This window comes from Artemia sp. Qi Xiang Cuo, chromosome 8 (genome assembly GCF_049724085.1).
Source record: "Artemia sp. Qi Xiang Cuo chromosome 8, ASM4972408v1, whole genome shotgun sequence".
Classification (NCBI taxonomy): Eukaryota; Metazoa; Arthropoda; class Branchiopoda; order Anostraca; family Artemiidae; genus Artemia; species Artemia sp. Qi Xiang Cuo.
The window spans coordinates 6,937,970-6,965,567 of NC_142801.1; the positions used below are offsets into that span (position 1 = coordinate 6,937,970).

General features: G+C 35.7%; 1 protein-coding gene across 2 annotated transcripts in view; it reads left to right on the plus strand.

Annotated features, from left to right (window-relative positions):
- The first annotated feature begins 678 nt into the window (after positions 1–678).
- Positions 679–27,598, plus strand: part of LOC148949102 (WD repeat-containing protein 48-like) — a 30,288-nt gene continuing 3,368 nt past the window's right edge. Inside the window, exons 1-2 of one of the 2 annotated variants that reach the window (XM_089093170.1) lie at positions 679–796; positions 24,715–26,862. In XM_089093170.1, the coding sequence (XP_088949296.1) occupies positions 24,744–26,726 (1,983 nt within the window). In that variant the 5' untranslated portion in view covers positions 679–796; positions 24,715–24,743 and the 3' untranslated portion in view covers positions 26,727–26,862. Of the gene's footprint in view, positions 923–24,714; positions 26,863–27,598 lie in introns of both variants that reach the window. The other variant, XM_089093171.1, reaches the window with a different exon arrangement.

Consider the following 27,598-nt stretch of genomic DNA (forward strand, 5'->3'; position numbering starts at 1 on the left):
TATATATATATATATATATATATATATATATATATATATATATATATATATATATATATATATATATATATATATATATATATATATATATATTCCTCTTAATGAGGGAGAACAGAGATGAAACTCGTAATCATTAGGATATTCATTCAACTTATACGAAAAGCTAGATATTTCATACATTTTTTTATGAATTCTGTTGATTTTCCTATTATTTACAAAAACTGTGTTGTAATTAGCGTCTGATCTCAGTTTCTGAAATATCAACATTATGAGTTTAAAAAAAAATGTAAAATTTCGCCAGACACTAGATGGCGTTGGTGATTTTTTTTACACTATTTTTTTTTATAGTTTCTCATACTCTCTGGCTTCAGGAGTAGTACATTTGGAAAAATGCTAATCTCGAACGTATTATGAAGTGTTATGGAACCTTAAAAGATTTAAAAAGTAAACTGTCTGAGAGTCAATGAAGTTTCCATTGAACTATCCAACATGTCTAAATAAACTGGAAATAATAGTTGGATCTCAGTTATAATTCTATAAGGTTTGCAACATTACAGCTTATTACATAGAGCTGCAGATTTATATAAAAATGAAATTCATAGGGTTTTTTGTCGGATTATTTAAATTGCCATCTATTATCATTCAACAGTTTAAATCGAAACTGATGACACAATAGAAGAAACACGAGACTTTAAAAGTTCCAAAATGGCATTCACATTTTGGAATCTAATTGAGTCAATTCTGCTGATACTAAATGCAATTTGTGTGCTTCATGAAGAGAGATTCCTTGCCAAAAGTGAGGCTTGTAAAATAATTTTTCATCAAAGCCAACATCATTTCTAATTTAAGATTAGCCTAATGGCAGAGATGATTCAAGGGCGCACATAGCCTGTTGCTGTTAGGCTAACAGTACTAGTTTATGGTAAAATTCTACTTTTGGGTATATTGGAAAGGGGTTAGGTTAGGAAAATGAAACTTTTAGGGATGGTTCTAACAGGCTAAATTATGTCATGGGAAGATATTTTGGAGTAGCCTACCTACTTCCACTCCTCCCTGTAGAGGGTCCTGATCTGGAATGACCTTGAAAAATCTGTGTGTTATAAAGTAAAACCTTACAAAATATATCTTATGCTTAAGTGAAGCACAACAAAATTGTTTACAGCTTCACAACTGTGCTCAATCCCAATTTGTAAGGTTTTTAAGATAGGCTTATGCAAATACATTTCCTGAATTTTGAAAAAAATATTGATATGTCTTAAAATTTGGTAAATATTTACCAAATCATATTATTGAGTTATGACTAAAGTGTGTAAAGTTCTAGCAAATCATATTAGGCTATTGAGTTAAGAATAAAGTGAATACACCATTCAATGCCTTTTTTATGCTGATTACAAATATAATAATTATTTCTATCAGAAATGAATTTCAGCTGCACCCCTATATATACCTAACCTAAACCTGAATTGGCATATATAGGGGCGGGGCCTATATATAGGGTTGAAATGAATTTTAGCCCCCACCCCTATATATACCAATTCAGGGTATATATTTGCACATTAGAGGGGTAGAGATAATTTTTTTTTCTGATGTAAATGAGAGGTAAGTAACTCTCCCCCCACCCACTTAATGTGCAAATATATACCCTGAATGGGTAGGCCTATATATAGGGGTGGGGGATAAAATTCATTTCCAACAAAAATGATTATTATATTCTTAAAGAGCATAAAAAAGGCATCAAGTGGTATATTCACTTTAATTGTAACTCAATAATGTGATTTGGTAAATATTTACCTAAAATTCTACTCAAATTATCAGATTTGCATTTTCAGAACTAAAACCAGAGAAAAAGAAACTGATAACTGAAAATTCAGGTAAAATGTTGTTCTGTCAAACTTTCAATATATATAGACCTGTCATGCAGGCAAATTTCAGGACCCTCTAGAGGGAGAAGGAGTGGAGATAGTTACTTCAAAATACCTTCCCAGGACATACTTTGGTAAATTTTTTCCAAATCATAATATTGATTCACAAATAAAGTAAACATACTGCTTGATGCCTTTTTTATGCTCTTTCCAAATATATTAATCATTTTTGTTGGAAATGAGTTTCACCTCCACCCCTATATATACCAATTCAGGGTATATATTTGCATATTAGGGGATGGGGGTAAAGTTTAAACTTACCTCCCATTTAGGGCTCTCAAGTCTGTCCAAAGACGGGCGTCAAAATGCGTAAAGGGGCTCAGAGACAAAGAGTATGAATGCCGACTGCAGAGCCTCAAGCTACCAACTCTGACATACCGTCAGCGAAGAGGTGATATGATAATGACCTACAAACTGCTCAAGTCTGACGACAAGGACCTCTTTCAGCCTGCCCAGTTGTCAAGAACCAGGGGTCATTCAGCGAAGCTTTTTCGGAAGTGTGCTAATACAAGGAAGAGGAACCATTTTTTCTCCTACCGCATCATAAGGCTCTGGAACAATCTGAGCGAAACAACAGTGAGTTCACCATCTATTGACAGTTTCAAAGCCAATCTTGATAAGGAATGGGAAACCAAACTATGGCTCACGCAATGGGATGAAGCTGATGTCCCGCGGCCCTATCATCACTAACTGGCGTACACTGGACTCGTCCATATCGCTAGCAAGTGCGATTTAAGGTAATTTACATCAGAAATAAAATTTAGCCTGTAGAGCCATTTCTGAAAGTTTCATTTTCCTAACCTAAATCCTATCCAAGATAGCCCAAAGTAGTTTAAGTAGAATTTTATCCTAGTTTACAGTTAGGCCTACTCAAAACAAAATACTTCAAAATTCTAAAACCAACTGCAAAAAAATCCTAATTCAGTGAACTTATGTAGCCAAATAATTCATAAAAGTATTTCACTTTACTCTACCCCCCTCTCACTCTCTAGTGTGCAAATGTATAGTTCAAATTATATATTTCCCATGCATTTTTATATTGCTTGATTTTAATAATGGGCATAGCCTATGTATTGGAGCAGTCCATTACATAAGGAAATAGGTAAAATTTTAGTTTAGCTACTTTTTGCTATCTTGAAAAGGGGTTAGGATAGGAAAATGAAATTTTCAGTAATGAATCCAGGACCAAAAACATACTGCAGAAAGGTATCACCAAGCTTCTATGTTAACCCTCTTCTGATTTCTAAGTCTTAAGAAATTTGAATGCTTTACAGGTTACCTATTGGAATTTCAGTAAATTTCTAGCTGGCCCTATAATTTAGGTAGGATGAAAGTGAAAACAACATTTGATGCCTTTTTTATGCTATTTCATAATTCAAAAATTGCTTCTGGGGTTAATTGCATCTTGAGCCCTTAAAGGAGTCCCGAATGTATTTAATATGAATAATAAAAGAGCATAATAAAAGCATCAAATGATGTTTTCACTTTCATCCTAGCTAAATTATACAACCCACTGCAAATTTATCATGGAATTTACCCCCCCCCCCTCCTACCTCCCTAATGTGCAAAAATATGTCCTGAATTGTTGATATCAAAGTTTCAAATTGCAAAATTCAGCACTATTTTTGTCAACAGCATTTGAAAAACTTGAAATGGTAGGAAAATGGTTTTGTATTTGAGTTACCTAATAAATGAGGTTTGAATTGTTATAAATAAGTATTTTGGAATATATTACTTGCATAACTCATTTGTGATATGTCTTCAACCACTTTTCAATAACTTAACTAGTGTTAATAATTTCTTTTTGTGGTTACAAAAATAAAATACCTTTGGGGCCCCTTGAAGGCTTCAAGATGCAATTTGCCCCAGAAGCAATTATTGAATTATGAAAGAGTATAAAAAAGCATCCAATGATGTTTTCACTTTCATCCTAGCTAAATTATAGGGCCACCTAGCAATTTACCAAAATTTTGACAAAACAATATTTTACCTAACTTTTCAGTTATCAGTTTCTTTTTCTCTGATTTTAGTTCCTAAAATGCAATTCCTGTTATTTGAGTAGCATTTTTAAGTCTTATCAATGGTTTTTTCAAAATGTAGGAAATGTGTCTACAAATTTTTGAAACCTCTCAAACTGGACTAAGCAAAGTTGTGCAGCTAAAACAGTTTTCTTTTACTTAATTTAAGCAGATGATCTATTTTGCAAGGTTTCACTTTCATAGAAATTCTTTTTTAAAAAAGTCAGGGCCCTCAAGAGACAGAAGGAGTGGAGGTAGGTACTTCAAAGTACCTCCCCAGGATATACTTTAGTCTTTAGACCCATCCATGAAAGTTTTGTATTCCTACCCCAGCCCCTTTTGATGATAGCAATAAGTAGCTAAACTATACTATAGTAGCTTAACTATGTATTAACTAATGTATTAACTATGTATAACTATGTACTTAACTATGTATTAACTAATAAGTAGCTAAACTATGCTAAACTATAATTTTACCAGTAAACATGTTAAGAAAAACAATTCTTACTTCATAATTTACAGAATAATCCTAGCTAACATATTTTGCAGGGGGGGAACCTTTATCTTCACTTCTTTCCTTGTATTTCCGGTTTTTTTTTATCATATTTTTTAAATAGTTGTGTCTATTCCCTTTATGAAAATCCTTCATAAGCAAACACCCAAGTGCCATCTAACTAACCTTACTTAACCTAAATTATCAATTTTTGTCTATAAATATATTTTTGGTGGATTGGATTGATGGTGTCTAATTAGGAATTTTGATTATTTGAAAATGGAAAATGCAGTCAAATACATGTTTATTTTTCAGAATTTTGTTGAAAAAATTGTACAACAGTGAAAGAAGTAAATTTAAAGGTTCTCTCTGCAAAATATGCTAACTAGGATTATTCTGCCTATTATAAAGTAAGAATTCTTTTCTTAGCATGTTTTCTTTTGTGCTGGACTGCTCCCAGACTTACACTCATTAATGTTGCTTCTTTGCAGTCAAGTCTATTTGAATAAAAGAGTAATTTAGACTAGGCTAATAAAAAAAACAATGCATGGGAAATACATAATTTGGGCTAGGCCTATGTACCCTCCAATGTAGACTAATACTCTCCAAATATATAATTGTTGGGTTTAAGCCTAGAAACAGGGCTGTTGAGAAGGAAACATGTTAGGAAAATAATTCTTACTTACCTTAAATTACCTTAAATCGCACTTGCTAGTGATAGAACGAATCCTGTGTCCACCAGCTTCAGTGATGATACTTGATCATCATTTGTGGCGTCCCAAATGGTGCACCACTGTTTGTTGAGCCACTCCCTATCCACTGATGACTTGAACATATACACGCTGGTAGAGGTTACTGTTTTTTCACTAAGAGAGTTCCACAAGCTGACAACTCTATTTGAGAAGAACTTGTTCCTTAGTCTGGTGTTGGCTCATTTCCGGAAAAGCTTTTGAGAATGACCACAAGTTCTATTTCAATTGTCTGGTTGGAAAAGGCCAGGAATGGTATCCTCAGCATTTAGAAGCTTGTATGCTGTTATCACATTGCCTCGTTTGCGATGATATGTAAGAGATGGTATTCTAAGCTTACAGAGACGGGATGGATAAGGGACATCATAGAGGTCTCTAACACATTTTGTTGCCCTCCTCTGGACTGATTCTAGAGCTCCTTGGTCTGTCATATTGATTTGGCATGCAATACACATTCCAAACTCTAGCCTTGGTCAAACTAGACTCTTGTATAGCTTGGTCACAACAGTTGGAGATCTGCTAGTGAACGTTCTTTTGATTAAGCCAAGAGTCTGATTAGCCTTCCCAATAGTTGCTTGTGCATGAATATGAAATTTCAATTCATCGTCTACCAGGACACCAAGATCTCTCTCTGTGTGGCTGCTGGAAATGGCATTTTGGGACCCATCCCTACAATTCATTTGGTACTGAGTGTGTGGGTTTTTCTTCCCAAGGTGGAGAGTCTTGCATTTTGATGCGTTGAATTCAAGCCTCCAAATATTAGTCCAGTGAGTAAATGCATTAAGGTCCAGTTAGATTGATATTCTCTGCTGTGTCTGCACAACCAATAAGTTTTTAGCCATAGAGGCTTACTTTGCTATTAAGGATTTTTGGCACATCATATGTATGTATATATTGAATAAAGTCAGACCCAAAACTGTGCCCTGGGGGACACCACTTCCAACAGCAGCCACCTCGGAGAAAAATGTCCTTCCATCCTTGCCAAATACTTTAACCGTCTGTTTCCTATCTGTTAAGAACTGCATCACCCACTCAACCACACCACCACTCACCCCAATACCTTCGAGCTTGATTTGAAGTCTTTTATGGCAGACTTTGTCAAACGCCTTTGCCAAATTGTGTAGTATGATGTCAACTGGGAACCCCTGGTCTAGAAGATTGGTGATATAATTATAAGAATCAATCAAGTTTGTTTCAACCAACCAACCAGACCTAAAGCCATGCTGACATGATGAGAATAGTTTATTGGTTGTCAAGTGTTTCAGGATTGCAGTGTTAACAATCACTTCTAGTAGCTTCCTGACTGCAGAGGTGACACTGATTGGCCGGTAATTGCTTGCGTCCTCTTTGCTGCTACCCTTATGTATGGGGGTTATGTGGGCTGTGCACCAATCCTGCAAGATACACTTTTCATCAAGGGATTTCTGAAAAAGGTGAGTGAGCAGGCCTGATAGTTCAACATGCAATTCTTTAAGAAGCCTTGGGTGTACACCATCAGGTCCCACCAACTTATTTGGATTCAACTTTTTTAGGCATGCCTCTACATCTACCCTATTGACTGTAATGGGAGTCTTAGGAGTTATGATGGTAGAGGTGGGGGGGACTGGAAGCGGGACATTATCAGGTGGAGTAAATACAGATGTAAACTGCCTATTTACGGCATTGGCAATTTCTATTGGGTCATCTATTATACGGTCATTCTCTTTAAGTTGCGTAACAGAGTGTCTACCAGGTTTATGGACTGAGACATAATCCTAAAAGTGTTTTGGATTTAACTTGCTTGCTGCTCCTACAGCCTCCTCATGCTGTTCAAATAACTTTCTGGATAGATTTCTGACTTGATTACGTGTCTTGGTATATTTTGTGTAGTGGTTCTTATGGTGTATATTCTGTTTATATAGTCTCCAATACCTTTTCTTTTTATTTCTTGCTCTCTTTAATTCTTTGGTCATAAATGGTAGCGTTTTGGGTTTACGATCCCATCTTACTGCAGTATTTTTCTCTGAGACCTCTAGCAGTATTTTCTTCATTATATTCCATGATTTACCAACATCATTCTCTGTGATCAAGGACCAATCCTGCCCCGCCAACTCTTGCTTCATCAGACAGTAATCTCTATACACATGTTTGGTAAAACTGATTTTTCTGGATACAGTCTAAGGGAGCATCATATGGCAGCGTGATTGCTTGCACTGAAGGGCAGTAGTGGGGCCACGTTTAAGAGCGCTTCATGGCCATTTACTATTACAAGGTCCAGCAATGATGGGGGGTGGCCATCCCGGTGCCTAGTTGGAAAATTTACAGCTTGGTAAAATGAATAGCTAGCTAGACACTCAAGAAATGGTACAACTGATTTCTGTCCAGAATAGCCACAGCCATCTATCCATTGGACAGAAGGTAGGTTAAAATCCCCGACTATGAGAAGGTTTCCTGTCAGCGCTACTTTTCTATCAATTGATTTTACTACTTCAAAAAAGGACCTCTCTAAATTAGGGGAACTCGGACTTCTGTAAATTGTACCAATCTGTATTCGCTCACCAGGTAGGTTTATTGATATCCACGCTTGTTCTAGGTAAGGCTCATTTTCAGATTCAATATTAATATTTCCTTCCTGGAAAGTTTCTTAGATATAGAGGACGATTCCTCGTCTTTCTTGCTTTGATATATTGCTGAATATTTTGTTTCCCATTATCTGTCTGTTGTTCTGTCAGATGGACAGTAGTCCTTTTTGGTTTCACTTCACATAACGCGAAAATATTTTAAACACCTGATGCAATAATACACTTAATTTCTTGAAACTATGAAGTTAGACAGTCAACATTGCTGAAAATAACACTAAGGGCACTAATCTTCCCATAGCTTCCACTATCAGAGGGAGTTGATGATCTTTCAGAACTCGGCGAATCAATGGTTTGTTCAGATCTAGCACTGTAAAAACTATCATCCGACTCCCCGCTAGCAAAAGTATCACTTACATCTAATAATGCACTAGAAGAGAAACTATGTACAGGTTTTGGCAGCCCACTTAGAGTTCCATCTGAGTTGGAGGGGCTGGAGGTAGCAAGTTTTTTGATACGATTTTGCCACCCCAAATCACAATATCCATCTCTCCATTTGCTCGCCGAGCTTGGATCTCTTCATATAGCTTGGCTCTTTTAGTCCGGTCTGCTTTGGATACATTGTTTCTGAACTGAATTCTGCCAGTTCCTCTCTTTTCATACAAATTCTGGAGAATTTGTTTCTTTGTTTCAAGGTTGACAATGGAAAAAATGATAGGTGAGTTTGAGCTAGTTTGGTTATTCGGGTTAGCTAAGTGACGGGGATTTATGACGGATATATTTGGGAGGCTATACTCTTGGGACATATACTGCTGGAGAAACTGTCCGTCGTCTGGTTTTGCTGGCACTCCAAACACAACACAGTTCAGTTTACGTCTGTCTGTCTATCTTCCACTATTAACTGCTTCATTTTGTTCTCTAAGTGGCTATCAAGATTGCTTTTTAAAGCCTGTACCTGCAAGACTACAAGACTATTCAGCAAGTCCTGTTCGATGGCGGCGCCAGACATTTGCTCGAGGGTATCTATCTGTGTCTCAATGGCTTGAAATCTACGATCCATATCTTTGATCACTTCATGCTTAAACTCACTAAAAGACATTTTGACGGCATCTTTAATTTTCACATCAAGATCCTGAATGACCGCTAGGGCTGGTTAAATCGGTTCAAGGGATTTGGTAATAGCATTTTGGATATCCAATGCATTTCGTCTTGCTTGTTTGTCACCTTTACACATAGGACAATGCCACTTGCATCCAATACGCCTTGTCATCTTTGTTAAGAGAGTATACTCCAGCTCAGTCATTTCAAGACAAATTCATCACACTTGATTCTTCATCTAATATACAACCACAAGCTGCACACTGATCAGTTCCTTTTTTCGGACTCGTGCGAAGTCGTTTTGGCGGCATGTTTACAAGTATAGGACGAATAGTGCACTGTGGTTTCACTCTATCGGCGCCAAATTTAAAAAAGCGGGATCATGTGAAAAATGTTCTGGAACATCAATGTTTACAAACAAACTTCACAGGTGTGTTTGTTTATTAACTTCACCGTTTTTTTTTTTTTTACGTGGCAATATTCAAACAACTTAATAAATGGCACCTAATCCATTAACTTTTCAATGTCCAAAGATCTTCTTTCAAAGGGGAGCAGGTGGGTTCCTTTATTAAATTTATTGTTCTTTATGCATGGAGGTTTTTATTTCTCAGTCTCTTTCTCTGGGATTCACTATTCTGCTATCTCAATTTAACTAATTCACATTATCAAAATCTAGCTAAAGTGGCCATATTTGCATCACTATCATCACTGATATGCAGATAAAATATAGTTTTTTTACTACATGAATTTTACCTCCTATGCCACTTCTCTGAATGTACAAATATATAGCCCAATGTACTCCAAGGCTTTTTGTTATGCATCAGTCTTGTATCTACACATGTATATGTAAATTGAATCAAATGAGACAAAATCAAGACATAAAATACATGGGATATGTGTAATTTGTGCTATATATTTCTTTATTAGAGTGAGTTAAGGATAAAGTGCAGTAGAATTGCTGTCAAAATGTGTTAACCACAATTATTGTCTACATTATGAAGTAAGAATTGTTTTCTTAACATGTTTCCTTCTCAACAGCCACAATTCTATGCTAATACCTATGTTATTGTTTCTTGATTTTGTTGATACATGTTTTTGTTTAACAGCATCTTTGTTTAACAGCATCTTTGTTTAACAGATGATTTTGTTTAACAGCATCTTTGCTGTTAAATCTCTTTTAACTGAAGAGTAAAATAATCAAGAAACAAAAAATGATAGGAAATATCTAATTTGAGCATTAAAATTTACTAATTAGGGTGGGAGTAAACTAAAGCAAATGGCTTTTGAGAATGATTTAAGTAAGCGTTTGAATATTTTTAAAAGCTAGTGTTTAGCATTTTAGTGTTTCATTTTGAGTGGGCCTAGCTGTTGGCTAATGCGCTCTAAACATGTAATCATTACTATTGCAAGACAAGATTTATTTGTTAAAAATGCCTATCATAAGCTCAAGTAGGCTAAATCTGCACTTTTATGGCAATAAATAGGCTACAGAAAAGCAAATGTAATACAGCTAGTCAGGAAAAGCAAGTCAAAATGCCAAAAGGGTAAGTAAAAAGTGCTATAATCAGTTAAAACTTACAGGTTTAAAAGGGAGTAAACCAAATAAAACATAGGGAGAGGTAACAATGCTGGACAAAATGGAAAAAAGTTGTAAAGAAGAATAAAACAAGGACATTTTATTATTAAAAAACAAGAATATTTCCTCATTAAAGACAGGGGTTCATCCTAGTTAAAAACCAGGATAGGAAATTGGCTAGAAATATGCATGTTTTGTCTTGACAATTTGCTTTATTTTGTCATGTATAGCATGTGTGGTGTTTAAAATTAGAATACATATAACAGTTTAGGGTTATGCATTCCACTCTTCTGATGGAAACTTAGGAAAACCAAAGAAATATTAGATTTATCATTTTATGCTCTTTCCAAATATCATGGTCACTTTTTTGACAATGCAACATCCCCATCCTGATGCTACCACTTAATATTAACTGCTCACTACAGTACCAAGCCACCTGAGCCCAAAACAACTGCACATGTTCCTACTCAAACATATTATTCACATAATAATCCCATTTTAGGTCAGTTTTGATAGTAACACCCATTACTTTTAAAGTATTATCTGACATTACAGGGGGGAGGGAGGACTGTGCAGGTAGAAGAAGGAGGAGTCTTAAGGAAATTTATTGTTATTGTTGACTTTAGAAGGATGACTTAAATCATCAGTAACAGCTTCATATGATATCTATTCCTGGACTTCTATTAAGCTACTTTTTAAATTTTTGAAGCATGTCTCTAAGACAGATAAATTATCAACAAATTTCCATCTATCCAAGAAAATACATTTAAGTGTATAACAAACTGTGTTCTATTGGAGAGGAAAGACATAATTTTTTCAATCAATTAAAGGTCAACTTGAAATTTATTTCATAGTTTTTCTGCTATGGTATTATGGTTATTTAAATCAAAGCCTTTTTAAAAGTTCATTGCTTTGTTTGTTATATATATATATATATATATATATATATATATATATATATATATATATATATATATATATATATATATATATATATATATATATATATATATATATATATATATATATATATATATTATATCGGCGCGTACAAACAGCTCCTCTCATTTGAGCTGTTTATCATATATATATATATATATATATATATATATATATATATATATATATATATATATATATATATATATATATATATATATATATATATATATATATATATATATATATATATATATATATATATATATATATATATATATATATATATATATATATATATATATATATATATATATATCAGCGCGTACAAACAGCTCCTCTCATTTGATCTGCCATCAGCGGTCCAATTACCCTGGAACACGTATTTTGGCAGAAACTTTCTCAAAATGCCTTTGAAACCAACTTGAGACTTCAAAACCTATTTTTAATTCCTAAAAACATCTAATAATAACATTGCACTACCAATTACCGATTTTCATGTGTGCATTCGAATAAATTAATTTAAAATTAGTTTCTTCAAAATTAGTGTTCCAACGTTGAAGCCAAGTTTCGCGTCCAAGAGAAATCTGACTTGTCTACCCGTGAAAAGATCTGATGCCGCTTATGTTTATATCTGCAAAAACGTTCTCTGGAGCACTCGCACCTCGGTCCGGGTTTTTATAATGGGTGAGATAAGGAATGATCATACTGCTAATTCTATAAACTGTGTTTTTATCTGATGCATTTATGGAAAATAAAACTAAGGGGGGGGGGGTGTGTGTGGGCAGCTGCCCCCGATCACTTTGACTCTTAAAAAGGGAATTTGGAAATCTGATTTCTAATCAAATGAGCCCCCTCTGGAGTTTATATGACCACCCTTTCCATAAAAACCTTATATGCCCTTGGGGCAGAACTCTTGCGCTGAGGGCTTTGAAGGGGTTATGTCACTCTAAAAGACAAAATTTCCAGACCTTTCAACTATGCTGAACAAAATGGCTATTTAAAATTTTTGATAAGATGTGTTTTGGGAATTGATGGGTATGGGGGGGGGGGCTGTTGCCACCAATCAATTTTGACTATAAAAAAAGGCCCTTTAAATTTCCAATCGAATGAGCCTTTTTTGAAGTTTTTACGAACACAAATGGCCATCTCAAAATTTCTATCGGATGCATTTTGGGAAAATACGGGCTGTGGGGGGGGGGGGGGAGTATCTGCCCTCTGATAATTTTGAATCTTAAAAAGGGTACTGAAATTTCTGATTCCCAATCTAGTTAGCCCCTCCGAAAGTTATACGACCACCCTTTCTATAAAAACCTTATATGCCCCCAGTGCATAACTTACAACCCATGTCCCAGGGCGGGGGGGGGGTTGTTATCCTCAAAGACATAATTTCCGGACTTTTTAACTACGCTGAACAAAATCGGTATCTCAAAATTTTAATTGGATGTCATTGGGGAAATTGTGGGCGTGTGAGGGGGGTTAGTTCCCCTCCAATGAATTTTGACTTAAAAAGGGTAGGGGAGAGTGGTAAAGGTATGCAGGGACTTATTTTGGGAAACCACCAAAATGTATGGTGAACATTGGAGTAGAAAAATGATTTATAGATTAAATGCAATCCCCAGAACTGCTGCATAAACTGTGATTTTCCCACATTTTACTTGTATAGCTAGAAGAAAAAAAGGGGGGGGGGATCCCTGCTTTTACCATTTGTCCCACTAAGTACCAGGGGTGGTATATCTTGGGACATAGTAAAAAGATTCATGTATTGCTTTTCCAGCTCTTCCAACAGTCCCAACTTTTCCTCTAGTTCCGTCACCCTGTGCTTTCTTATCTTTTCTTTTGGATTCTTGTTCTTCAATCTGTTTTTTCACAGGAGTATCAGTAGGAATCTTTTTAGAGACTTTCTTCCTGCCTTTGCCACTCAGTACACGTAGCATGGCTTGCACAACTGCAAAACAGATGTGGGACTCATGGTTGTCCATTATCAGAAGCTTTGGGTTTTCAGGGGACGCATGCGAGTAAGTCTTGAATGTTTGCAATATTCCAAAAACAGTTCTTGGTTTACCCATTTGGATGGCAAGGTTCCTTCAGCATAGTTAGCAGGAGCACCAGTTAGCATGTGAGGTTGAAATTTCTTGCATGGGAATATAAGGTAAGGGGGAAGGTACTGTCCACTGGCAGAGATGGTTCCAACCATAGGCACAAGCACGCCACACTCAGCTAAGGTTTCTTTGCCAACTATTTTGCTGCCCTTCTTGGCAAAAACCTTTGGAGGAACATGAACAGTGGTGACTGAGGTTTCATCACAGTTGAATATGTTGCTTGTTGTAAATGGAGTTTTCTTCAAAACTGACTGTAAGTTGGAAAAAAAGTTCTGTACATTGTGCTTGTTAAGGCTTGTGGCACAACCCAAACTTATTGCCTCTTGTTTTCTAGGTGAAAGCTCTGGGTTTCGAGCCTAAAATCAAGCTAGCCAGTCTATGCTGGCTTCTTTGGAGTCTGTCCAGCTGTCCAGCGAGTCTGTCCGGTTGTTTGCAACGGCGTAGTTGTAAGCAAGGGTTCTGTTATCTCAACTAGTCAGACCATAACACATTCAGCTCGCTTTCTTCTTCTTCTATTTAACAGCAGGCGGGGTTTTCAGTAAAACTATTTAGCCCTTTTCCTTTTGCTTCACTCTGTGGGCTACAGAGCTACTGGCTTGATTGCCTCATATTTATTAGATATATTCATATATCTTTCAGCAGATCTTTTGACTCTAGGAGTTCAAATATAAGATGATAGATGTCGATTTCTATGCTATGTGTGCAGGTATAGTTGACTAGGCTCTTGGCTGATAGTGGGATTTTGTGGTGTTTGAAGTATTTTAACAGTTTACAAAGCAAGGTATGTTGTGCAGACGTCAGCATATTACATTCAAATAGGCAATGGTCAATTGTTTCATTATTCATATTACAATGCCTGCAAAGAGGGGACAGGGGAATTGAACCACTTGAATTAGAAAGCTTATATGAGAATGCAAGAAAATTTATTCCATTTTTTCCATAACGAATTCTATGATAAATTTTAGAAAGATGCTGATTGGGAAAAGGGGAAGGGATAGGATTAATCTTATTAAAATTACTATCTGATAGCCTCCATCTGTAAATATCTCTAATTGGGATTGGTCTCCCACTTGGCTGGTCAATATTTATAGCATTTTTTGCTATTTCATCAACCTGATGATTACCACTTATGCCAGAGTGGCTAGGAATGTACTGAAAGTAAGTTTTTATGCCACTTGAAGCAAGATTATCAATAATACTGAGACAATGATAAGTGTCAATGTCCAACTTATATTGAGGAGCTGAGGCCAGCAACTCAAGGCTTGATAAAGAGTCGGAATAGATGATAATATTATTCGAATTTTCAATCAAAGGTTGGTTTTGCTTAAGGTGTTCTAATGCCATGATTATGGCATTTAACTCAGCAGACATTATAGATAAATTATTAAATAATCTCTCGCCCATTGCAATTTTCAGGTGAGGAAGGAAAACACCACTTGCAACCTTCTCATCCATTTTTGACCCATCAACAAATATTTGGAGGTGATTTTTATAGGTAATTGTATTAAGTTCTGCAAATTTTTTCTGGACAAAAGCAATGGGGGTTAAATCTTTATTCCATTTTGAAAATTCAGTATTTATTATGGGAAATGACCAATTCCATGGAGGGGATTGGGGGAAAGTTGGTGCAATAGACTTTGCTGGTACAGGGAACTTCTTTTGAATATTGGCATACTCATCTGCAATACCTCTATACATGGCTGGATTTCTTAACCAATTATGTAATGTGTGTGATCTATTTGATTCAATTTTTGTAAGATGTTTTATCAAGAGTAAGCTACGTCTCTCCCTTATTGTTGTTAATCCACTCTCCATAAGCAGAAACTTGGTGCTTGTGGGTTTCCTAAGACCAAATATGAGACGTATTATATCATTTTGTGTTGTTTCAATTTTTTGCATCTGGGTCTTTGCACATGCAACATAGACAATGAGCACATAGTCAATATGGGGTCTTATATGTGATTTAAAGAACTGGAGTAAGGTTTTCTCCTTACAACCCCAGGGTGTGGAAAGAAGTCTTTTTAGTATATTTGCTTTTCTATAACATTTTTTTTATTGTGTTTGAAATGTGGAGGTGGAAATTAAGTTTTTGGTCAAGCATGAGACCTAGGTAATTAATATTATTATCTTCTGGAATAGTTGTTTTATTTAGAGTTAGTTTTGTATTAACATGGTTTCGCTTCCGGTGAAATTGGATTATTTTTGACTTGGTGGGTGGAATGGTTAAATCTGAATGTTGAGAGAATTTTTCAAACTGGAAAAGTGACTTTTGCAGATTTGACTGTGCTATCTGAAAGGTGTTGCCAGATGACCATAGCACCAGATCATCAGCATATTGTAGATTCGTGTGGGGTAGGTTCATGTCCCAGAGATATAGGGCAAAAAGGAGGCAACTGAGGACTGCTCCCTGAGGTAGGCCTTTGGATATTGTCTTTTGGGGTGAAGAGGCTGAACGAACACAAACAATGAAACTTCGCACTTCTATGAAGGATTTAATAAAGGATACTAGCTTAGGAGGTACTCCAAGGTTTGCAAGTTTATTTAAAAGGATTTGGTGGTTCACATTGTCATAAGCTCCTTCAAAATCTAGGAAAGCTGCCACTAGGATATTATTTTTTGAGAAAGATTCATTTATTGCATATGTTAGCAAAATGAAAGCATCTGTTGAGGAGAGGTATTTCCTGAATACAGTTTGAGTGTGTGGGATCATGTTATTTTTCTCAACAAACCAGAGGAGTCTGTGATAAATCATTTTCTCCATTATTTTCCCCATCACAGGTGTAATCATTATGGGCCTATAAGACTCAGGGTTATCTTTTGGTTTATTTTTCTTTAGGATTGGTAGGAGGGACGAACATTTCCATATATTGGGGAACCTAGAAGATGCCCAAGCGTGATTATAACAGTTTAGCAGTTCTTGTTTGTATGAAGGTGTGAGATTCTTTATCCATGTAGGGTGTATATTGTCATAGCTACTGCTAGTTTTGGACCTAATATGATGTATTGCATTATTCAATTCCTGGATTGAAAATGGATTAGTTATGTACTCGGATCCTGGGCGTGGTTGGTAACTAGGGTTCATAGGAATTTTGGACAGCTTGCTTTGATTATTTGATGTTAGCTTATTAACAAAAAGAGTTGCAAATAGGTTAGCCTTTTCGTTATCATTGTCATAATGGGTATTATTATGTATAAGCTCATACAGGAGTGGGTTGGGAGAAGTCTTTTTCCCACATATGTGGCTTATGACTTTATGTATAATTGGCTCATTTGTTTCTCTGGAGAGATTATTTGCAAAATTATTCCAGTATTTATATTTAGCATCTATTATAGTCCTTTTTAGATTAGATTCTGCTTGTAATTTTTTTAAATATGTAGTAGGTGTTGGTTTTTTTATGAATTCTGTCCTAGCTGCCTTTTTTATCCTCCAATTATTTAGGCACTCATTTGTCCACCATGCTTTAGGAATTTGTTTAGGGAATGTTTTCTTAGGTGTTGTCCTGAGGATAGCATGATTAGCTGTATTTATTAGTAAAGATGTCAATGCTTCAGCATGTGTGTCAACTGTTGTCTTAGAAATGCATGAACTTTGGGTGAAACTTTTAATTTCATCATTTAGCTTATTTTGGAAAATAGACCAATTTGCTTTAGTGTTGATATATTTGGATGTATAAGATAAAGTTTCAGCAGGTTGATTTAGGGAGCGAACTATAGCAAAGTGGTCTGTACATAGACTATCAATTTTATTTATGTAAATTTTGTTCAAAAAATTTAAAGACACAATTTGTAGGTCAATTGTGGAGAAATTGCCAGTTTTGGGGTTGAAATAAGTATTCAGGTTTGGAGGGGTAGCAACAACTAATTCATTATTATTTGAAGTCATATGCTCAATAAATTTACCAGCTTTATTTGCTGGTTTATTCCCCCACAAAAGGCTGTGGGCATTGAAATCTCCACAAATAATGATATTTTTTAACATATTAGAATTATTTATATAATTAAAGAAATCCTTGGCATCTGTAGTTTGGCCATTAGGGTTATAAAAGCTTATTATGTAGGTTTTTAAATTATTCAGCCAAACACTTATACCAATTACATCAACATCATTTTCAAAATCTGGAAAATTGATGCCACAAAATTTTATATTATTATTAACTAATAAAGCTACACCACCTCCTTTTCTCTCTGAAGATCTATCCTTTCTCAGGATAGTATATCCCAGAGACTTAATTTGTTGATTTGGGGTTAAATGAGTTTCTTGGAGGCAAGCAATATTAATTGAATTATTATTCATAAATGATGTTAGTTCATTTAGCTTATTTTCTGTTAGTGATCTTACATTCCATTGGAGTATTGATAAATGTTGTGTTGTTTATTTATTCTTCATATGAATGTGTATCAATGTTCAGATTTGTTAAGAGTAAAGCAAGATCTTTTTTTTCTTGAATGATCATATCATCTGGGATGTAAATTTTTGCAAATTCTGCAATAATTTTTGTTTTCTTTAGTTGATGTATGTTCATGGCCTGAACTGCATTACAGTTTAGAATGAATAAGCATATATTTGGGGATTGCATTTTTGGTAGTGCATCCTATTTGTTGGTTAAAGGATTAATTCCTGGGAGTGTTTCTGGTTTGTTTCTTCTTGGGAGGGAGGGACAGGCTGGGCTCATCTCACCGGACAGGGAGGCGTGGTGGCTTGGTGATTGCTTTTGATAGGGATTTGAGCTTGGGGGCTTTGAAGATGGTGTTTTATATTGGGTGCTTGATGCATTGGGGGCATTTGACTTTGGGGTTTTGGTTGGTTTCATTACAGGCTTTATTTGGTATTGTTGGGCAGCATTTGCTTCCATTGCTGCAAAGGGGTATGGGAGTGCCTTCTCTGTTGATATTTGGAGTGTTAGAGCTCTTCTCTTGTATGCAGGGCATAATGATTTATTTGTAGATTCATGTGGGCCTTAGCAATTGATGCATGTAGGCTGGGTGTTGTTGCAAGTTGTCAGCTCTTTAGGATGGAAAGATTTACAATTACTACACTCTTAGAGAATTTCATTGCATTTGTTTGTTGTGTGTCCCAGTTTGAAACACTTCTGACACTGAATAGGCTTAGGTTTGTATTCCTTGTGTGGTTTGATTTGCCCAAATAGGAATAATTTTTCTGGGATATCAATTTTATCCTTCAGTGTGAATAAGAAGGATCTACTAGTTTTTAGGCCATTAGAGTTGGGTTTTCCAAGTTGGGTAACATCCTCAACTGGGATTGTGTTTCCAGCCCTATCTGAAAGGCCTTCTTTTAACTCCTGAGTAGATATCTCTGGGGGAACATTGTAGACTACTATTTTTGTTGGTGATTGTTTTGGGTTCCAATTAGATTTAATAATTGGGGTATTCAGAAGTGATTTTAGGTTAATTATTGTATATGCTGATTTCTGATCTTCTACAGCTATTATTAGAGATCCATCACAGTTAATGTTAAGAGAGAACATTGATTTTAGCGATTTAAAAATTGCAACTCTTATTGCAGTGATCATTTTTGTTTCAAAGGGGGTAGTGGGAGTAATTTTAAGGTAATTTCCTAAGTTTTTGGGGGGAGGATCTGGGGCAGGGAGAGGGGAAATGCTTTTAATTGGGGAGATTTTTTTCCTTTTTTTAAAACTTCTAGAGAGGACCTCTTGAAACCCATTATCATCATTTATGGTTACATTAGCCCCTACACTTATCATTGTCCTATTCTCTGAATTGGAGCTATCATTTGAACTTTGAGAAAGTGTGCTTGACCAGCCAAGATGGGTATCTTTCACTATGGCACATTCACTGGAATTTGATTTGGGATCTGGGGGGACATTTTTTTTGGAGGACTTCTAAACATTGCCTATTGGAAAAAGCTTTAAACAGAGAAAAACAAAACTAAAGCAAGAAGGGAAAATGGAATGATATCAAACCGTCTGCACTATACTATGGGGAGGAGAACACCACAGTATGGCCCTGAGGATGAGTTGAGCAGGATTGGTTTGGTATAACTGCTGATTAGAAGCGATAATAATTCACAAGAAAATTTGTTTTAATTTTCTTATAGAGTTGCTGTTGTGATGAGAGAGCGGTGCTGTTGTGATGCGCTTGCTGCAGGTATTGAGAGAGTGATGCTTCTTCTTCAGGCGTAAAAATGGTAGCAAATCCAACTGTAAGAATTCATATGGTGTTGGCAGTAGGGGGGGATGAGGATGTTAATAATATGCCTACGCCACTCAGAGAGAGAGAGAGAGAGAGAAAGAACTTATGGTATTCTCTGAACTCAATATAAGACCTGAAGATAATTACAAAACATTGCCCCTAGAACAGCAAAGCTGCCTATGGGCTGTGGGTAGATTCTATCTATAAACATGCTATTTCCAGCTGATGCAACCCCTCACTGTTTGCAACATTACTTTATTACCCTTTTCTCTTCCCATCAATTTCAACCAAAATTGACTCACTCGTAGAACTACACAGTTACAATTTGTGACTTTAACTGCCCATGGAATAAAAGAAAAAGAAAATGATGTTACCACTATTGAGAGAAAACTAAAGATTATGACAAAGAGGAAAGGGGATAATTACAAACCAAAAAAGAGTAAAAAAAAACTTTTATCTTAAAAACAAGAACTGAAGGTTCCAACATGTGGTATATTATGTCCTACTACATACCACTTATCCTTGTCCCAGTATATACCATGCAACCTCTACTTGCAAATTGTGTCAGATTTTTTTTTTACTGTTCCATGTTTTTCCACAAGATGGCCACATGACATGACCTGATGTTTTAGCTTTCGTTTGCTATCTTACATACACAATTTCTGCAAACAATAACAAAATAAAGCACAAAAAACTATTACCTAAATATTTTTTTGGGGATATAGCCAAAACTTTGAGGTCGATTTTCTCAAAAACGAAAATAGCAACTTACCAAAATAATAGAACTGTCATGTCCACCAGTAAATGAACTATGCTAGGTGGCTTTATTGGATGTTTTAAAGAATGCTAGATGGCAGATAAGTACTCTGTTCCACCTTATACCCTGTCCCTGCATATACCACTTACCCCTACTATCCCTTTCAATTTACAATCGAATGAGCCTTTTTCGAAGCTTCTACTACAACAAATGGCCATATCAACATTTCTATAAGTAGCATTTCGGGAAAATACGAGGTGTGGGGGCGGGGGTATCCACTTTTTGATCACTCTGAATCTTAAAAAGGGCACTAGAAGTTTTGATTACCAATCCAGTGAGCCCTCTCTGAAGTTTATACAGTCACCCTTTCTATATAAACCTTATATACTTGATTGGATGTGTTTGGGGAAATGGTTGGCGTTGGAGGTGTTATTTTCCCTCCAATCACTTTCGACTACTAAAAAGAGCACTAGTACTTTCAATTTCGAATCGAACGAGCCTTTTTTGAAGTTTCTACCACAATTCCGTCCGATACATAAAAAAAAAATAAAATACAAAATGTGCCCACATTGCTCTTTTATTTAGGCTGCGCTGTTGTGCTAACTAAGATTGGCCCAGGCTTAGAGTGTGTAAGTTGAACTGAAGCTTTATAGACTATGTCAGGAAGCACAATCTGAAGTTATCAGGGAGGACATGTTTCTGCTTTCAACTGGAAAGCTCAGTTTTCGCAGGCAGGCACCCGTTGGACTCAAACCATAGTTGTATTAAAATCAAAATTGTTTAAGTTGTGGGACAGCTACCTGGTCCCATTGTCAAAGGAATTCAAGCTTTCTCTTTGCTGCTTTCTAAGTAGCCCTAGTGATATTAAAATGTTGGCCCATGGCAAGACTTAAGAACCAAGATAGATAGATTTATCTTATCAGTACTGATCAATACTCATGGGTGAGCTGATCAAAGTATATGACTGAAGTTATTTTGTGAAAAACGGTTTGTTCATTCAATAGACCATTTTAAAAATTTTGAGGGGTTGACATCTTCAGTATGCATTAGAAAAAAAAGTGTAAAAAAAGTGTAGTTCAAATTTTAAGAAAAGGGAAGCACTTCTAAGTAACAATTGGCTGTTGTGCCTTGGTCATCTTTACAATGAGGGGTTGGTACGTTTTGCTAGTTGGTGTACCTTTATTAGCTTCTGATGCATTTGAGTGCCAGAAATCTTCGGTTTCATGTTCGCTATGGAGGGGGACTTTCAAAAAAGATAGGTTAGTACAGTATGGGAATTTCCATGGCTAAGGGGTTGACAACGTCTGAAAATTAGTTAATCTGTTATTTGCTCAAAAGAATTTGGGAGATTAAATTAAAAGAGAAATGAAATAATTCTGATTAAGAATTGGTTGTTAGGTTGTCTTCGGAGGTCAGGGGTTATATACTTCTAGTGAATGGTGTACCCATTCTTTATTTTTAACAGTGTCTATCTATAGTAACATGATTGTGAATAGTGACTGGTAGCTTTATACTACCAAATATGGCCAATAAGATTATATTGCAAGTTTCAAACTCTTGAGATATAACACTTAAAAGGTTTTGAAGGTTTCACAATTTCAGTTTTAATGTATATATCCATTGAAAAGAAGGATTCAGATTAAAAGTCTGAGAAAATTTAGTGACTCATAAGAAACATTCTGCTGTTACGTCATCTTTGTTGGTGAGGGGCTCCCTACTTTTCTAGTTAGTGCAGGTATTATTGGTTCCTGATTGGACAACTAGGCTGAGACAAATAATTTGTTTAAATTTTGTTTGTTTTTAACACATTTGAGGGTAAGAAAATTTTCTCCAAACGGTTACGCAGTTATTATAATGAAAAATGCATCACGAAGATGTATTTTTGCAATTATTATTGTAAATAGTAGCTACAGCAAATTGATTCTGAAAAGTTAGTGTAGATATATAGTACTAATTCGGCTCTATAAGATAATATTGTGAGCTTGTGGGTTGTACATGCTGATGTTATGTACAACCACAAGACTAGCCTGGCTTGATCCTTGTACAACCTGAGCCTAAAAAGACTCAGGAAGATCTGTCAAATGTTTTACAGAGGAATTAATGAAGGATCGTTTGACTGACCGTGTATCAAACAATAATTTTTACAAAAGTGTAATTTGATCCCACTTTTTAGAACTATAATAAAAGAAAGCTCAAGAAGACTAGGCCACTTTTACAGATTAATGATGACAGATTGCCAAAGATTGTGCGTTTTGGCCATCCATCTGGGACAACACGAAAAGCAGGTTGTCCCAAATAGAGTTCGAAGCAGTCTTAAGGACGGATTTAAAGGAAATTGAAGCTTCAATAGAGGGATAAAGAGTGAAGCTTTGGATAAGATCAGGGTTGAGGAGGAACAATTCGCAGCTGCGTTGGCCTAAGGCAGCTTCATGCTGCAGTGACTTGTTAGTAGTAGTACTACAGGCTCTCAAATTTCTTCCAAATACTTATCCTCCAAGCAGCAGATTAAATCTTTTAGCTGTGGCTTTTCTCATATTCTCTTTAGTATAAATTAAGTTCTAAGAGATACTTTTTCTGTTCTTTCAAATGATAGACATCAATCTGACAAAAGATAAGTGGGACCTAATAAGATGATATCCTTAAAACTATGATTTTAGTTTTCATCTGGGGTATTTCCTTAGTTGTTCCAGTCCCGGTTATGAAGAACTTCATATTATAGGTGCAATATTTTGTACAAGTGCAATATTTATAGCAATAAAATATCCTTGCTATAAATAAAATTTTGAAACAGCATGTGTGAACCTAAATCAAATTAATAAGAAAATTATTACTAACATTCTTGACTATATTTTTGCTGGTGATTTTAATTCGATCTTTCTTTGATATATTGAAGATCAATTTTAATTAAAATATCAATATGACTAAGCTATGTCGGGTATGGAAATTATGTGTACAAGAAAATCTCTTATATTCATGCCCCTGGGAGATATTTTAAGTTATCATTTCATTTGATCCTCATTTGGGGTGCAAAATTTGCTATCACATTACAAAATCTTGAGTGATTTTTACAGTGTTATGTAAGATTATGCCACCTTTGCAAAATTTTGTCAACCTCACCCCACTCTTAATGTTTGCTTAAAAAAAATATCCTAGTTCCCATACAAGATATGGAAATCTCGTTTCTTTTAAACAACGTACAACATTGAAACTAAATTTGGAAGGAACGATGTTTTATAGTTTGAATGCTGATTTAGTCAGACTTGGTGATACTTGGTTTTTGCCAGATGCAAATATTGCTACAATAATGTGATTTTTTTTACTGAGCTTCAAAAATACTGCCATCTTTGCAATTGCACTCTTTGCCATCTTTGTATACACTGTAAGTTTCTATAGACAGTCAAATCTGAATCTTCCCTACTTTTATGGCGATTGGCTTGTGGAATACAGAGTCCGTGTTTGTTTCAAAAGAATGCCACTTGAAAACCAAACATCTGGATGTAGAAATATTGGATTGTCTCAGCTAATGCATATACAAAACCAATAATAGGTACACCAAAGTTGAAAAGTTACAAGTCCCTCAGCACCAAAGATGACCATAGATTGACATATGTATGTTACTTTCAAGTCTCTCTCTTTCAATGTGTTCATTAATGCTGATTAGCCCCTCAAAACATTTTAAAGGGTATATGAAGATTAATCACTAACAAATATGGCTAGTAACAGTAGATGGTAGAACTGATTAAACGATGATAGATTAAAGCTTGCTACCCCCTCTTTCATTTCTTGCTCACCCTTTTTTATAGATGGGATGGATGTTTTTCTGTATAGTTGCCTCTAGGTGGTTCAAGAAACGATTGTGTTTTAGAAAAGTGGAAAATTCTCGCATAGTTTCGCCTCTAAAATATGTAAAATATACAAAGTAAAGTGTGTGTATATTTTAGATTCTTTTGTGAGATCTTTTAGATATCAGAGAATAAGCTATTTTTTAATAATTTCAGGGTTTTAAATACGACTAATAGGAAAATTTCCTCCCTTCGTATGGGATATAATACTGGTTGCAATACGAAATGGTAATCTTCAAGGCCAAAGAGAAAAGATTTTTCCTTGCAAAAGAGTAGTAATTATGTGCGTGTTTTTTTGTAAGTAGTATGGTTGTTGTATATGCGTGAAGTATGTATTATTGCCATATATAACAAGATACAAGTGTTTTTAGAGTGTGTAGAATAGAAGACTCCCACTTACTGCCAGTTTTCAAAACTGTTCTGTATGTATTTGTCAAATATAATTTTCTTATCTTATAAATAGAAGATATCAAAGATGTATTCTTTCAGAGTAATTTCTGCATTCTCTGCTAGTCAAAATGTTGAAGACAACAGCAAATAGTTGTAAGAAGAAAGTTCAACTTTCATTCGTGATTCGAGATGAGCAAGAGTCTAAACACAGATCTGGAGTGAATGCTTTGCAATACGATCCCGAAATCCAACGTTTATATTCAGCTGGCCGTGATGGCGTCATCCGAATATGGAATTGTAAAAATTCCACTGATCCATATTTACAATCCATGGAGCATCATACTGACTGGGTAAATGATATTATTTTATGTTGTAATGGTCGATTTATAATATCTGGAAGCTCTGATCAGACAGTAAAAGTCTGGAATGCCCAGAAGGGATTTTGTATGTCAACTTTGAGAACTCATAAAGATTATGTTAAAGTTCTTGCTTATGCCAAAGAGAGAGAACAGGTTGCATCTGGGGGATTGGACAAAAATATTTACCTTTGGGATGTTAATACTCTTACAGCATTAACAGCTAGCAATAACATAGTTACTACCACAAACCTGCCAGGGAACAAAGACTCTATTTACAGTTTAGCCATGAATCAAAGTGGAACCTTGATATTAAGTGGTAGCTCTGATAAGATAATCAGAGTCTGGGACCCACGGGATTGCAATAAAAAACCTATAAAGCTAAAGGGGCATACGGATAATGTAAGATGCTTACTGGTTAATAAGGAAGGGACGCATTGTTTATCTGGAAGTTCAGACGGTACTGTTAGGCTGTGGTCTATTGGCCAGCAAAGATATATTACGACTTTAAGACCCCATGATGAAGGTGTTTGGACAATACAAGCAAACGATTCATTTAACCTTGTGTTTTCTGCTGGTAGAGATAAAGCTGTTTGGTTGAGTGATTTAAATGCAGAGACATCTGCCTTGCTCTGTGTAGAGCAAAACCCTGTACTTAAGTTGTGTTATCTCCAAGATGACGGGCAGTTATGGATATCAACCAGTAATTCAGAGATTCATCGTTGGCCTGTTAACATGAAGAAAATGAATCAAGAGCTAACTGGTGACAGCTCTTTGCCAAGGAGTGTTGAATCAACTCCAAACTTCGTCATTGCTGGTGCGCCAAGTATCAGACAATATCAATGCCTCTCAGATCGTCGTCACATATTAACTAAAGACTCAACTGGCAATGTTGCTATGTATGATATCTTACAAGCAAAGCGTGTTTGTTCCTTGGGTGAGGTGGACCTTGAAGAAGAGGTTAAAAAACGATCACAAAATATTTATATTTCCCCTTGGTTTAGTGTTGATTTGAAAATAGGTTTGCCACTGATCCATTTAGCTCAAGACGAGAACGACTGTTTGTCAGCTTGGGTATCTGCAAAAGATGCAGGGCTCGTAACAGAGGAGTCCGTTGATCAAAAGGTGAATTTTGGCGGGCTACTTTTGAATGCACTGCTTGAAAACTGGCTCAAGAGGCAAGCTCGCGAAGATGCTATAGAGAAAGAACTGGAGCCTGACAAAGCAGCCAATGGATATTTCTCAGTACCTCCTCATACACCAATTATTATTGGCGAAGTTGACGGACGAACATTATATAGAGTTCTTTGTAAAGATACAGGAGGTGATGCAGAATCTGCCAGTCTGCAGGATAATCTGCCATCCTGGATTGTTGAAACAGTAGCTGAACGGGTAACACCCAAATTTATCAAAGTTTCATTCTATTTACTCCCTCATCCGGATCTTGGCTTAAGAGCTATGAAGAAAGATAGACTCATGGCTAATGACTTTATCCCCATGAGAAAAGTGATGGAACATGTTTTGGAGAAAGTTGTATCTCCTTCGGATGAGAGTTCATTCCCTAAACAATCTCCAACTGAAAGTCAAGCTGGTGGAAGAGCTAACAGTGCATTAAACAATGAAAATGTTGAAGATAGGGTTCAGTTATATTGCAATGACCAGTTACTTTCCCCGAGTGCGGATTTGCGTTCTGTTCGTCATTTTGTTTGGAAATCTTCGGCAGATTTAGTGATACATTATAAAACAATTAAGTGATTTGTAGTTTGAAATTGTTGTTGACTTTGTCGTTTATTTTCAGTGACTTGGAGTAATGCAGCTACATATAGTAAAGAACCGACTTTTAAGAGTAGAATAATGGAATTGATTCGATCCATAAGAATTGTGGTGAGAAGTAAGTACCCTAGTTATATTATTTTGTTTCAATTTATTACTGTTTAATTTCACAACGCCACTATTATCTTTTTTTACAGATCTTGTTTCATTTTAATTACAGACTGCGAGATTTTTTCGATATGCTTCCCTTTTATGAATGTGAATTTACGAGGAAAAAAAAGAACTTCATGCAAATGCTATGATAGTAAAGTTTAAAATGTAAGATAGAAGAATAAATTAAAATACGATAAGCCAGGTAAAGGTCAGACAGAATTGAAAAAGGAGCTTGATTAATAGGAAAAAATCAAATGGTAGGAGGGAGGAGGTTAGGTTTTTAATTAAAGATAGCTTGAAGTTTTTGCCATAGAACTGATAATTCGAAACACATTTTCTTCTGCTGGTGTTGAATGTGGTATAACTGGCCGAGCTTATCAAAAATCAACAGACAATAAAAAGAGTGATCCACGAAGGGGTAGTGATCCACGATTTGCCTTGAAATTTTTCAGTGTACAATAGAGCGCTTCCAATATTCTTTTTTTTGTGAGCCATTGTGAATTTGTCTTATATAATTTTCGAAGAAGTTTCCTCGGTCTGGAAATTTTGTTGATTTTGCATGTCTGATTCTCTGTTCAGTTTTAATTTTTTAGATTGGGGGCAAAATATAGCCGATTTTACTTCTTTCTTTCTAGATTTCTCTCAATAGTTTTTGTAGCGAATTGGTATCTCCAAGGTAGAGGCCACTGTTCAATTAGAAT